This window comes from Lytechinus pictus, chromosome 13 (genome assembly GCF_037042905.1).
Source record: "Lytechinus pictus isolate F3 Inbred chromosome 13, Lp3.0, whole genome shotgun sequence".
NCBI classification, from domain to species: domain Eukaryota; kingdom Metazoa; phylum Echinodermata; class Echinoidea; order Temnopleuroida; family Toxopneustidae; genus Lytechinus; species Lytechinus pictus.
The window spans coordinates 10,024,997-10,039,708 of NC_087257.1; the positions used below are offsets into that span (position 1 = coordinate 10,024,997).

The 14,712-nt window shown below is 35.3% G+C and overlaps 1 protein-coding gene across 1 annotated transcript; it reads right to left on the reverse strand.

Moving 5' to 3' along the window:
• Positions 1-270: 270 nt before the first annotated feature.
• On the reverse strand, positions 271-13,685 carry LOC135156336 (uncharacterized). Its single transcript, XM_064108445.1, has 4 exons — positions 13,242-13,685; positions 10,796-10,934; positions 3,044-3,111; positions 271-2,211 (listed from the first exon to the last, which is right to left on the reverse strand). Exons 1-4 carry the CDS (start codon positions 13,603-13,605, stop codon positions 1,961-1,963), a joined length of 822 nt encoding a protein of 273 aa, XP_063964515.1. The 5' UTR covers positions 13,606-13,685; the 3' UTR covers positions 271-1,960.
• Between the last annotated feature and the right edge of the window lie 1,027 nt (positions 13,686-14,712).

Consider the following 14,712-nt stretch of genomic DNA (forward strand, 5'->3'; position numbering starts at 1 on the left):
ATCTGCTCTTTAATTTGATACCTCAATTACAGAAAAGCCTTGATTTTCAATAATTTCATAAAATGAAGAGGTTTTACAGGCTAGCGTCCAGACTCACTTGACACTCCGTTTTCATGGTTTTGTTGACGATCAGTCATGCATTAAGTCTTTTGTTAACCGTGCGATAGCTTCTGTGGGAAACCGATGAAAACACGTTTCTTTAATGAAATTATGGAAATACAAGCATTGTGTCGAGGGAAAAAAATTGTTTTTATTTCTTGGCCATTTTTTGTGATCAAGGTATCAAATAAAAGAGCAGATATTGAACTTTTTAGGCATGTGATTTTCTTTTTGAAATTCTGATACCCTCCGCCAAATGAGTTTTTTGTATCCTTTCTCCATTACTTTATGTTTAGCTTTGTGGGGGTATCTAAATAATAATAATATTGGATGACCAATTTTCGTGGGATGCGTATAAATATTGTTACTCGCTGTATATCCAATATTGTTCTTCAGCTCGTACAATATTTCTTCGCATCCCACTCAAGGCCATCCAATATTCCCTAAATATAAATCAAGTACAATTTTACAGACGTGCATTCTTACTTCGTAAAACAAAAAAAACAGTATAATATTGAGCATAAATGGAAATGAGGGAGTCCACTAAAAGCAAATATTGTGAAGTGTGGATCCCCCTTGGAAATGAAGAAAATATTGTCGACTTATTCATATATGCGTATATATACAGGAAAGAAAAAAAAAGAACAAAAAGGTCGAAATCATATTGATGTAAACATTTTCTGACCAAATGCAAAGCTATTCACACAAAGAGGTTTTCGCTATGATTCCTTCGTCATAGATTCATTGTCACAATTAATACTTTAACACTGGGGAGACTTTTTCATGATTCATAATTACACTTTTTTGAAAAATCGTTTTATGATTCATAATTATGTTTTATAGGGAAAAGTATGGCATCCATGCAATGTTTGCAACACAATCAGAATATCACCATCACTGTCGTACGAATGGGTGGGGGGGGGGGCTTGGGGGCCATATATCCAAAATTTTCAAAACCAAGGAAAAGAGGAAAAGAAAGGGGAAGGAGTTGAAATATATTATTGTCAAAATACTATGTCAAACCTTGTCACAAAATTAGGTTTTCGTATTAAAAAGGTCAAAATTGTACTCTTTTGCTTCGCTCTCTTATTGGAAATGTGGCCCCATACGCCATGTCTTACCCCTTAGAATTATTGGCTCATTATGCTACAGACCATATCATAATATATTGGCCTATTGGACGATGCTGAACCCCCCCCCCCCTGTTCATGAAGTTGATTTCAAGAAGTAATCTGTATACAGGTTTCAAAATACAATTTCTACAATCTCCTTATAATTTAAACCTATTTTCATTCTGATCTTGGTCAGTAAGGAAAAAAAAAGCAACACACAACTAAGGCTGTAAACGATCCGCCTTGTTACCATATAACCTATTATATTTTTATATCATTACTACCATAATTATTATTGTTGTTATATTAGTAGTATCACCATCATAATAATCATTGTGATTTTCATTAGGCCTAAATCAGGTGAAGCGGTGCCATTTAGATGTTTTTTTTCGTCATAACCAGGGAAACAAGTGGTTAGGGTTAGAGACGACCCTTTCTAATAGGCTCACCAAGGGTCATAAAGGATCCCCATTTTTTTCTCCTAAATATTTTCTAACCTGCGTCAAAATATAAACCAAGTACTATCCTTTTACGCTTGCAATGCTAAATGAAGATTGCAGGTTCGGTTCCCCCCTTTATTTTCTAAGTTTAGAGACGCGTCGCGACGTCAGATTGCCTCTGATTGCACCGACGCGTCGGCGCAATCAGAGGCAATTTAATAAAACTTTGTGATAAAAAAGTTCGCCCCGACACCGCCGCTTATATCGGCCTTCATGTACACAAGAGCCTTGAGGTATCAATCAATTTTCTTACAAAAGGATGCAAGCCGATTCTTGAGTTTCGGCATATCGTAAGGCTTTATCAGCCACTCTTGTACATTGGTTGAGAACTTCCAGCAACTCCATGTGCTTCTCTTCGTCATAGAAGTGATCTTTATTTGTGTAGTTCTCAATCTCGAAGACGAATTGAACTCCCAGACTGAGAAGCCCAGATTTGAAATCATTCACTGGACCGCCGGATGACGTTGCTTTGTGAGTTATGACAAAAATTGGATGCTCTCCTGTATAAGATAAACCAATATCATGAAAGAACTTTTGTAAAAAAGTTTAAACAGCGTGAAACAAACACAAACATACATAGATGTGGCCTAACACGTCTCCCCTAAATTATGGCCGCCGTTATTAAGGATATTTATGTTGCGAGGGCAGCACACCCCCCAACACCCTCCATCCCATAGCCTGAGTACATGTTTCTCATTTTTACAGGGGCAAGCAAAATTAAATTGTTCTGTAGGCCTATTTCTTGAAATGTGATTGAGATTACTTAACTTATTGAAACTATTAAACGTGTTATTAAATATACTATGTAGCCAAATTCGAGCACACAATATGTCTTTGAATTTGATATTCATATTTCCTTATGCGCTTGAGGAAAATGATACTCTCGAAACCAGTTGAATTCAATTAAAAATAGAAAAATCTGAGAAAAAATCAATGAAAGTTTGAGGGAGATTGAACGAATAATAAAACAGCTTCGCATTGCTAATTTGAGGATCGGTGTTCAAACGATTGGTGTTCTCAAGATTCAAATGCTCATAACTTGTCTATTGTTTGTCCAATTTCACTAAAATCTTTTGTTGAATTTGTTCTTTTATTTTCCGTTTCTATACAAGCTAACTTGTTCCAACTAGGGTGTCATTCTCTTTTGGTTTTTATTTTTCATAGAATAAGATATTTGTATTTCGTTACGTGCTATAGTGTCCGTATTTTGCATTCAAATAAACAGGAAAATATCATATTTCGTTATGAGAAGTCTATGCGAATTGTACCTGAGAAGAAATGTCAGAATATCTAGTAGGAAGAAACAACATGTTTAAAAAACGAAATACATACCTGTCATATTCTTTATTGTTTTGACGAGGCCAGCTAAATCATCCGCTCTAACAGCAAGGTGCTCGCCACTATATAATACAATCAATAATATAATATCAAAATTAGGAGCAAAATATTAGGTGACATATTGTCAGCTATGAAAAATAATTTGGGTAGGGGATAACTTCTTCTCCCCCCAAAATGAATTTTAATGAAAATAGAAAATAAAGGTTGAAGACTGCATTTTTACATTACAAATTTCAATTGTGTCTCTAAAAGGGGGGGGGGGGGGAGGATCCGCCAGTGACCCAGTTATATCTATACTTTCAAGGGGATTCACACTGCACAAGTGTTGATTTTAGCATGTTTAGTGTACCACCCCATTTCCATGTCAATCTGCTCTACGTCATACTGCTTTTCTTTAAAATGTCAATCCCTAGTTTGTTTCTGATTTATAAAACCTTGTATTATGTTTGAATGAATATTGATTAAGAATCGAATTTATTTATTTATTTATTTATTGGTTTTATTTATTTTATACTGCAGGGTAGACCTAGCATGTTCAGTTATGCAAAACTGCTTTCCAAAGGCACCCTGCAGTTAACAAATAACCCAACATCATAGCAATTCAATGTATGTAACATAAAGTAAAAACAGAATACATTATAGAGTGAAATCAACAATTACTCATGGAATCATTACATTTACATCACGTTATTTATTGTAATAATTAAATTTATTTTAATGATGATAAGTCAGTTATAATCATATCAACTATGAGAGTGTATTTTTGCGTTCTCTCATACACTTATATCACAGACAACAAGGTCGATGCAATATGATTTTAGAATGCGAGCAAATTAAAAGATGATCGAATAATGCTTCCAAATAGCACATTTTTATGATGAAGTTTAATTTTTTTTATGACGAAAAAGACATGAAAGAGTGACTCATTTTGATTGCTCGCTTAGGAATGTATAAACAAGATGGAACATGCTTTAGAACAGCAAGACAAGTTTGAAATGTGAGGAATCAAAGTACATTGTTACTCTTTACAATAATGCAATATTCCGTCATGAGATAGTCCAGTGTGGAGTCCCGCAGAAAAAAAAACATCTCGCAAAAATTTGGGGAAAAAAAGATGCAATATTATTTTCTTGAAAAAAAAAAACCTTGGTCAGTCATTTTCAGATAAAAAAAAAAAGAATGGTGCCACATGTCTGCGTACAATGTTAAAAAAACCCTGATTTTACAGGAAAAAAACCCCAAATTTTGCAGAAAGCAATAAAAGAATCATTCTGTAAATTCATAAAATAGGAATTTTTCTACAATTTAACAGAACAGGTCTGTTTAAAAAGGGGAAAATTGTATTTTATTTAAGGAAATTTGTAAGGTTCCGTACACCAAATACCAATTTCCTGTAATTTTACATGATATAATGTAAGATTACGCAATCTGGTAAGATTACAGGTGTTCTCGAGACTCTGCTGCAGGAACTTCTTTTATTCTAAGGATACATTTTCTAACAGTGTACCCATTCATTTTACACACAAAATCTTCAGGTATTTTGACGAGAAAACACTGCATTTTGAGGCCGTCTCATGGAATGCCTGAAATTCAATATTCATCCACCATTTTGAATCAGATATTCTTAATGAATATCTGTGAATAGATAAGTGCCTGGTACCGAAAAATTGTAAAATAGCCTAAAAAACGGACATACCGAAGCTTTTCGACCTGCTCTCCTCGGAGCATTCTGTTAATTCATGCGATCTTACTCCAATGTAGAATGCAGCCTCCTATTAAAATTCGTATAAACAGTATAAACAAAAACACAAGTACAACATGGTGACATTTTTAGCATAAATCCAGTAGAATGTATTGATTAAAAAAAAAAAAAAAAAAAGAGAAAATGAGAAATGAGAAAAGAGAAAGTCTCCAGATTTCTAGTGCCCGGCACTCACTGAAAATCACACGGATCAACAGTGTTCGTATAATGCTGTATAAAACATATATGTACATGAAGCTTTGGGGAGTTCCTTTATAATGACAAAAGCAAAACAAAGACAGAGAGAGAAAGTTGAAAGATCATCACATAAGGAAATTACCCCCTGTTGCACCCACAAATGTAATAACGCCCACAAATGTAATAACACTTTACCTACAAATATAATAACGCCCACAAATGTAATAACACTTTACCCACAAATATAATAACACTTTACCCACAAATGTAATAACACTTTACCCACAAATTTAATAATTTCACCCACAAATGTAATAATGCACTTTACCAACAAATGTAATAATTTTTGATCGCCCACAAATGTAATAATGACTTTACCCACAAATGTAATAAATTTGAAGGGATTTTTGGCGAATCCGTTCTGAACTATAATAGTAATGCGTTCATATAACACAAAAGTGCAAAGTCTCTTTTCCAGACCCGGTTAATTCAAAAATTATGATATAAGTCCAAAGTCTTTTTTCCAAACCCGGTTGTTAAAAAAATTATGATATAAGTCCAAAGTTTTTTTCCAGACCCGGTTGTTTCAAAAATTATAATATAAGTCCAAAGTCTTTTTTCCTGACCCGGTTATTTCAAAAATTATAATATAAGTCCAAACTAAGATTCGATAATGATATTCCAGTGGAATAAAAATGAGAATCGAGCTTAGTCTTTTCTCCAGACCCAGTTAATTCAAACTTGTGGAATAAATGTCTTTGTTGTTGTTTTAACTTATACGGCGCGTATTGTGAATATGTGCGCTAAGAGTAAATTGAGAATCAAGCGTAGTCTTTTCTCCAGACCCGGTTACTTAAAACTAAAAACTAAAACCCTATAATAATGTGTTCATATAGCACAAAGTGCAAAGTCTTTTTTCAGACCCGGTTAATTCAAAAAGTATAGTATAAATCCAAAGTCTTTTTTCCAGACCCGGTTGTTTCAAAAATTATAATATAAGTCCAAAGTCTTTTTTCCAGACCCGGTTGTTTCAAAAATTATAATATAAGTCCAAAGTCTTTTTTCCAGACCCGGTTATTTCACAAATTATAATATAAATCCAAACTAAGATACCATAATGATATTCCACTGGAATAAGAATGAAAATCGAGCTTAGTCTTTTCTCCAAACATTGTTATTCCAAAATTATAAATAACAATACAACAACAACAAAAACAGTATAAAGACCCCATAATCTTATCAATGCTGGATAATATGGACATGTAGCGTAGTCTTTCAGCCAGACCCAGTTTTTTTTCAAAATAACGCCAATAGTAAAAATGAGAAAAACTCCAAATCTAAGACCAAACAATCCTTCAACCTAAGAACCTGTTTTAAAAAGAGGTTTAGAGCGTTGTATTTATTCCAGACCTAATCATTATAAATACGAAAAAAAAATCTTCTAACGTAAGACCCTATCATGTTCTTATTCTTGTGGAATAACACGAGTTTTAAAACGTACTCTTTCCCCCAGACCCGGTTATTTAAAAAATGAATTTAAAAAAAATTTCAAATCTAAGACCAATCTTCAAAAGTTACACCCAGTAAAAAAATATGTCTTTACCCCACACCCAGTTTTTTTTTAAAGGTCAAGTCTATCCCAGAAAAAAGTTGATTTGAATAAATAGAGAAAAATCAAAGAAGAATAATGCTGAAAACTTCATCAAAATCGGATGGAAAATAAGAAAGTTATGACATTTTAAAGTGTCGCTTTTTCCCCAAAACAGTTCTATGCTCAACTCAGTGATATGCAAATGAGAGAGTTGATGATGTCACTCACTCACTATTTGTTTTGTTTTTTATTGTTTGAATTATACAATATTTCATTTTTTACGGATAGGACAATTATGCCCCTCTTGTTTGAACCACAAAATGTTAAAACAATCAAATCTCACATGTTAAGGGAGGAATGAATCTTTGCTCACATGACAATGAGGAGAAAATTCAAATATTTCATATTTCATATAATAAAATACAAAAGAAATAGTGAGTGGGTGATGTTATCGGTCCCCTCATTTGCATACTTACCAGGATGTGCATATAACTGTTTGGTGAAATTTAGCAAGAATTTAAAATGTCTTTACCCCACCCCAGTTCTCTTAAAAATACAAATTAAGCGAAATCTTAATCTTAAAACTTAGACCCCAGCATCTACCAAACTATAAAAACCCTGTGATAACGCATAAAAACGACAAATTAATCATAGGCGTAAATATTCATATCTGAATGATGCGCCTTAAAACCCAAGATAACAACAACAACAACGTTATTCTACATCAATGATATTGTGGGGTCTTAGTTAATATTGTTTATTGTTTTTTATAATTTCCTATTTTGAAATAACTGGATCTGGAGCAAAGACTACAACATATTTCCATGCTATTCAATGTTGATTAGATTGCAGGGTCTATGTTTGTTTTTTTATTATTATTTATTTATTATTATTATTCATCATTTGTTATTTGAAAGATCTGGGTCTGAATGAAAGACTACGCTATATTTCCATGTTATTTAATATTAATAAGATAGTGGGGGTCTTTGTTACTGGTTGACTCTTTAAAAAATGATTTGTAATTTTGAAATAAGTGGGTCTGGAGGGAAGACTACGCTATATTTCCATGTTATTCAACATCAATAAGATTGTGGGGCCTTTGTTTTATTATTATTATATATCTTTTTTTTACGATTTGTTATTTTAAAATAACTGGGTCTTGAAGAAAGACTACGCTATATTTCAAGTTATTCAACATCAATGAGATTGTGGGGTCTTTGTTAATATTTTTCTTTATGATTTGATATTTTGAAATAACCGGCGCTGGAACAAAGACTACACCATATTTCGATGCTATTCAATGTTGAAAAGATTGCGGGGCCTGTTTTTGGTTGTTGTTGTTGTTTTGTTTTTGAATGATTTTTTTATAACTGGGTCTGGATGAAAGACTATGCTATATTTACATTTTGTTCAACATTAATAAGATTGTGAGGTCTTTTTTTTAATAATTATTTATTTTTTTATTTGCTATTTGAAATATTTGGGTCTGGAGGAAAGACTACGCTAAACTTCTATGTTATTCAACATTAAAGGAGAATGAAACCCTTGAAACCAGCTGAATCCATATCAAAGAGAAAAATCAAAGAAACATATTGTTGAAAGTTTGAGGAAGATTTAATGAATAATAAGAAAGTTATGAGCATTTGAATATTGAGATCACTAATGCCATGTAGATCCTCCAATTGGCAATGCGACCAAGATCTGTGATGTCACACACGTACAACTCCCTCATTACTTTAGTACTTATTTCACTTATATTCTCACTTTTATAGAGTCTATCACAAGGTGATGTGTTCTCTTTATGAGAGGACAAGTACAGAGGTTTCACAACATATCATTGATGAATCGTTTGTCATATGATTAGAATGAGCAAAAAGAGATGTTTTGGGGTATATTTCCAGTGTCCATAAGGGGAGAGTTGTTCATCTGTTACATCATAGATCTTGGTCGCATTGCCAATAGTAGGATCTCCATAGCATTAGTGATCTCGACATTCAAATGCTCATAACTCTTTTATTGCTAGTCCCATTTTACTCAAACTTTTGTTGATCTTATTCTTTGATTTTTCTGCTTTCACAAAAGCTAACTTGCTCCAAGAGTTTCATTCTCCTTTAAAAAGAATTAATTTTGGGATCTTTATTTGGAAGATTGTTTAAATGTTTTATATAACCGGGTCTGGAGAAAAAAAAGACTGTGACTTTGCGCTATATGAACGCATTACTATAGGGTTTTAGTTTAGAACAGATTCGCCAAAAATCCCTTCAAATTTATAACATTTGTGGGTAAAGTCATCATTACATTTGTGGGCGATCAAAAATTATAACATTTGTGGGTAAAGGGTTTTAGTTTTTAGTTTTAAGTAGCCAGGTCTGGAGAAAAGACTACGCTTGATTCTCAATTTACTCTTTGCGCATATATTCACAATACGCGCCATACAAGTTAAAACAACAACAAAGACATTTATTCCACCAGTTTTAATTAACTGGGTCTGGAGAAAAGAATAAGCTCGATTCTCATTTTTATTCCACTGGAATATCATTATTGTATCTTAGTTTGGACTTATATTATAATTTTTAAAATAACCGGGTCTGGAAAAAAGACTGGACTTATATTATAATTTTTTAAACAACCGGGTCTGGAAAAAAGACTTTGGACTTATATAATATTTTTGGGAACAACCGGGTCTGGAAAAAGACTTTGGACTTATATTATAATTTTTGAATTAACCGGGTCTGGAAAAAAAGACTGCACTTTTGTGCTATATGAACGTATTACTATAGGATTTTAGTTTAGAACGGATTCGCCAAAAACCCCTTCAAATTTATTACATTTGTGGGTAAAGTCATTATTGCATTTGTGGGCGATCAAAAATTATAACATTTGTGGGTAAAGTGCATTATTACATTTGTGGGTGAAATTATTACATTTGTGGGTAAAGTGTTATTACATTTGTGGGCGTTATTACATTTGTGGGTAAAGTGTTATTACATTTGTGGGCGTTATTACATTTGTGGGCGATTATTACATTTGTGGGTGTAGCACCCCCTAATAATGCAAACCCTCAAGCGTGGTTCTAGACTGGAACTTTTTTTTAGGGGGGGGGGGGGGCTTAGGGTTTTTTCAATACAATGGAAGTGGCCGATAGCTTGGGCATCCAGGACGAAGTGGTGGCTTTTCTGACCATGCAGCTGGGATTTGGTATCTGTAATATTAAACATCCCGTCTCCCCTGCCCCCCGCCAAAAAACTATTTGTTACAACTATACGCGAGTGATAGTAGCGACTGAGCAAAAAGAGCTGCACGACAATATCCAACAAATTTCATGAGGTTACTTTTTCAGCTAGGCCAGCCTAGTTTGGGGGTCCATTTCATGGCCCTCCTAGCCACAGACTCCTCCAACGACCAGCCAGACGCGCATTTCAATTTATTACTAAGGGGAATACATACTGTGAAGGTGAAAATTAGTAGCGTTTTCAGCCCCCCCCCCCTAGATTACTTCCTAATATAGCAACACTGCCGTGTGTTGCTGCCCTCTACGTTCGTTGCTTTGCATATGCAATACAGAGACAGATATTCAATAAAAATCCGATTCAGAATAATGGATTAATATTGAATTTCAGGCATTTCATGTGACGGCCTAAAAATGCAGCAATTTCTTATCAAAATCCGCGAATCGTGTGTAAAATAAAAGGGTGCACAGACATGGGGCATCATTTTAGTGTTCAATCTGAAAATGACTGGCCAAGGTTTTTTTTAAAGAAAACAATGTATTTAACCCATCTGTTTACGAGATGTTTTTTTTTCCTGAGGGACTCCACACTGGACTTTCTCATGACGGAGTATTGCATTATCGTAAAGAGTATGTACTTTGATTCCTCACATTTCAAATTTGTCTTGCCTACCTAAATCATTTGGCATCTTTTTTACACCTTCCTGTGCGAGCAATCAAAATGGGTCAATCTTTCATGTCTTTTTCGTCATAAAAGTTTTCAACTTTATCATAAAAATGTGCAATTTGGAAACATTATTCGATCATCGATAAAAATATTGCTAAATTTGTTTGCATTTGTGGAATAAGAATAAAAACATGTTTACTTAAGTTAAAATTTTAGGTGTGCAGACATGCCCCCCCCCCCTCATAATTCATTTTAGTAAAGCACATAAGACATTATTTTCTGATGTTAATAAGTTCAGGAATGAAATTTGTGCTTCATACCTCACAACTATCACGGCACAGTGGATCTGGAATAACTCGCAGTTAGATTTGGACATCCGCATACTGTTAAGGTATGCATTTAGTTTCTCTACTGCAGTTTTATTCCACACAACCTTTTCGCCATCTCGCCGAACTCCCCCTGTAAAGCAAATGAATATAAAGTGACAGACGGTAAAATTGAAACACCGAGTACAGATTTCAATACACACACATACCCACCCTCACACACACAATAAATAATACAAGAAAAAGGTGTTCGCTTAACAATGAAGGTGATTTCTGCAATATTTAGCATACCAATCTGTGCCCCGTCTTACAAAGAGTTGCGATTGATCCGATCAACCACAACTATGGACAGCCAGCAACGTCAAAATCTAATATGCCAATTTGTTCAAAATATTTTCTAGATATGATATAAATTCATACGTGCATCGTTCTCTTGAAGCTTCAGTGTGATTCTCTTTGTTTACTACAGAAAAAAATTATGACATCGATGGATTTCCATAGAATTGAGATTGATTAGATCTATCGTAACTCTTTGAATAAGACGGGCCCTGATTTCCAAGGGAGCTGCCTATGGTTTATGACATAAGTGCTGAAGCACCCCAAGCACCCACCCCCCCTCCCAAACTCATAGGACCATGCTTAACCCTAACGAGGCCAGACTATTTCGGTTGTTAATGGAGCTGGGGAGGTGCCCATCTAATGATACGTCCATCGATCGCACGCTTGTGCGGGCGCTCGTGCCGAAAACTAACACACATGGTGTGTTAGTTAGTTATTCAAAAAACAAAAATTGTGTCCTTATTATGTAATAATCAACAAATTGCATTGTTGATTTTTGTCTCGCCTACCAGAGGTGAAGGCGAGACTTAGGGATCCAAATGTCGTCCGTCCGCCACAGACCTTATGACACATAACTCCACAACCGTAAGTCATTTTTTAACCAAACTTGGATGCCCTGCATGTTATGCTGCAGTCGGAGGTCACATGGTTAAAGGTCAAAGGTTATTTTCAGGTCAACGTTAAAGTTTACATGCAAGACTCTCTTATGACACCTAACTCCGCAACCGTAAGTCACTTTTCAACCAAACTTGGATGGTAGATGGACTTGGGGGACCTGCATGTTATGCTGCAGTCGGAGGTCATACGGTAAGGTTAAAGGTCATTTTCAGGTCAACGTTAAAGTTTACATGCAAGACTCTTATGACACCTAACTCCGCAACCGTAAGTCACTTTTCAATCAAACTTGGATGGTAGATGGACTTGGGGGACCTGCATGTTATGCTGCAGGCGGAGGTCACATGGTAAGGTCAAAGGTCATTTTCAGGTCAACATTAAAGTTTACGTGCAAGGCTCTTATGACAAGTGTTATTCCATCCCAATAATTTCACAATTAAGTTTCGATACAATTATGTTGCGTGCCCTCGCAATTCACGATATTTCTGGTATTTTCATAAGTGGGCGAGACACAAAATCGCTTTTGCCTTGTTTCTTTTTTGCTTGTCAATTTTTAATCAGCAACCTGTGCCTTGGTAACTACAGGTGCGAGCGCGTAGCGTGAGCGGGAAAATTATGAGATTTATACCTAAAAACTGGAAGCTGTATCCATAGTTTTAAACCATGAAAAGGATTCGAGCGCGAACCACGAGCAGATTTTTTTTATATTCTGTTCTGAAACTGGTTAATTTAAGAACGTTTTAACTAAAGAACAAGCTGCGTTGCCTGCGTATCTCAAAACGCGCGAGCTTTTTTTTCATTTCTTTTTTTTTTTATAGATTTAGACCTCGAATCTGGGTATTCTTAACACATTTGTTTTCATTATGAAAAGGAAGGTTTAAATCAATAACGCAAGGCGCCAGCTGAAAATTTTAGATATTCCGATCAGGAAAAAGGGTCAATTTTGCACTAGTTCAAGTACTATGTAGGAACAATTGATTAGGGGATATGGATCGCACTTAATAAATGACGCGAGCGCGAAGCTGATGTTTAATATTTTTTAATTTTGACCTAGGAACGGGACATTCTAAGCTCAAGTCATCATATGAAAATGATGACTATCTTCTCATTCCTCTTTCTGAGCGCGTGCTGAAAATTATTGATATTTTGATCTGAAAAAGGGACGTCATTTAAGGATTAGGAATTCATGAAAAGGATATCTCATTTGATTATCTAATAGGCCTAATGACAATAGCTGCGATAAGGCCTGGAAACTATACATTTTAAGCAATTTTGAAATTATGAAGTGGATGGATGGGTTAATACATTTTTAACACTTAATGCGAGCGGAAAGTGGGAGCCAAAATTTTGCACAAAATGTCACAGCAAGGGCCTATAGTAAGGAGTAAACCATTAAGCAGTTTACATGTGTATTATGTTCGTAGTACCATGGCTAATTCATAGCTTTAATCCTTGAAAAAAATTGAAAAAAAATCATAACACTCACCTAGTTGGTATTCAACTTCTCCCATGAATTTTTCGCTAAAGTCCAGCATACCCCGGTTATCGCAGATAGCCAGATGGTCAGTCAGGTCGTAAGAATCTCGCTTCTCGGTAGTAGATTTTTGTTCAACGTAGCCTTCAGGAGCATCGTGGTTCCACATATCTTCTTCGTTAGTGACATACAGGAGAGAATTGATCAGGGCCGACTTTCCAACACCAGGTACCCCAAAAACTCCGATTCTCGTCTGAGGAGGAGGATTCTTCGGTCGTCTTGCCTCCGACCGAATGGTTTTTCCTGGGTGGTATTTTTGTAAAGCTGTTTGCAATTCTGCGATACGATTTTTTTTAGGGCTACTAACACCTGCCATTTTCCCGTTAATAATTATGTTGTAATGAGACCACGATTCGTTCTTGCTGTCTTACTTCAAAGTCGAATAACAATATCGGGCAAACATACAATGCATTATAGAATTGTTGAACATAAATGTTCCGGAAATGTTGTAATGACTACACCAAACTATATCGGCGGGGAATACCACGTACCCTTTGAACTCCGTGTCCATGGACACCATTTAGCGAATATGATGAGGAGCTTCGCATTAGTCTAATTATAATCATTCGTTTGGGTTACACGTGTAATCCTTTATTTGCTACGTCATTCGTGCGGGGGGGGGGGATTCTGGTCATAGATTTTGGTAGACCATGGACCCTACAGGGTCCTTGGGTAGACGAACCATTATAATGGATGCGAAGAAACGGAAACTTTGAAGTAGACGAGGCGGGTGATATGAAGAATGGAAAATGGAAATATAATGGAAAGTGGAACGATGACAAGTGCCTTTGGGTGTGACCGTGAAAATTATTATTTCTTTAAATATAAACTCATTTGCAGGGGCGGATCCAGCCTTCGCCAATAAGGGGGGGGGGCGGAATATTTTTTCAGCCATATTTTCCCCGCAATCGGCCGCTCGAACATGATTTTTGTTTGTTTCTTTAAAGAGGTAGTCCTAATAGTTACTTCTTAGCTCTATTCTTAAAACTCAACATAAATGTATATATTTTTTGAAATTTTATGTAATTTTTCATAAAATTTGAAACTTTTAGGAAATGTTTGATATGCCTGAACGTATGCAACTAAATAATTACTACAGACGCGAAGCGCGAGCAGAAATTTTTGATACACGTACTGAACTAGCTGATCGAAAAGGTAGGCCTACCAACTGCTTGCAGTTAGCCATGAAGTCGTTACATATTTCAACAATCAAATAATGTGAGCGCCAGGCTTGAGCTGAAATTTTGTGACATTTTTACCTAAAGAATGGAAATTCTAAGCACTTTTTGTAACTTAAACAGAATAGGTATATAATTTAACAATTGATGCGAGCGCGAGCGGAAAATCTCGAGATTTAGACCTAGAAACAAGGCACTATTCATGTTTTATAAATCGTGAAAACATGAGTAATTGGGGATCTTCC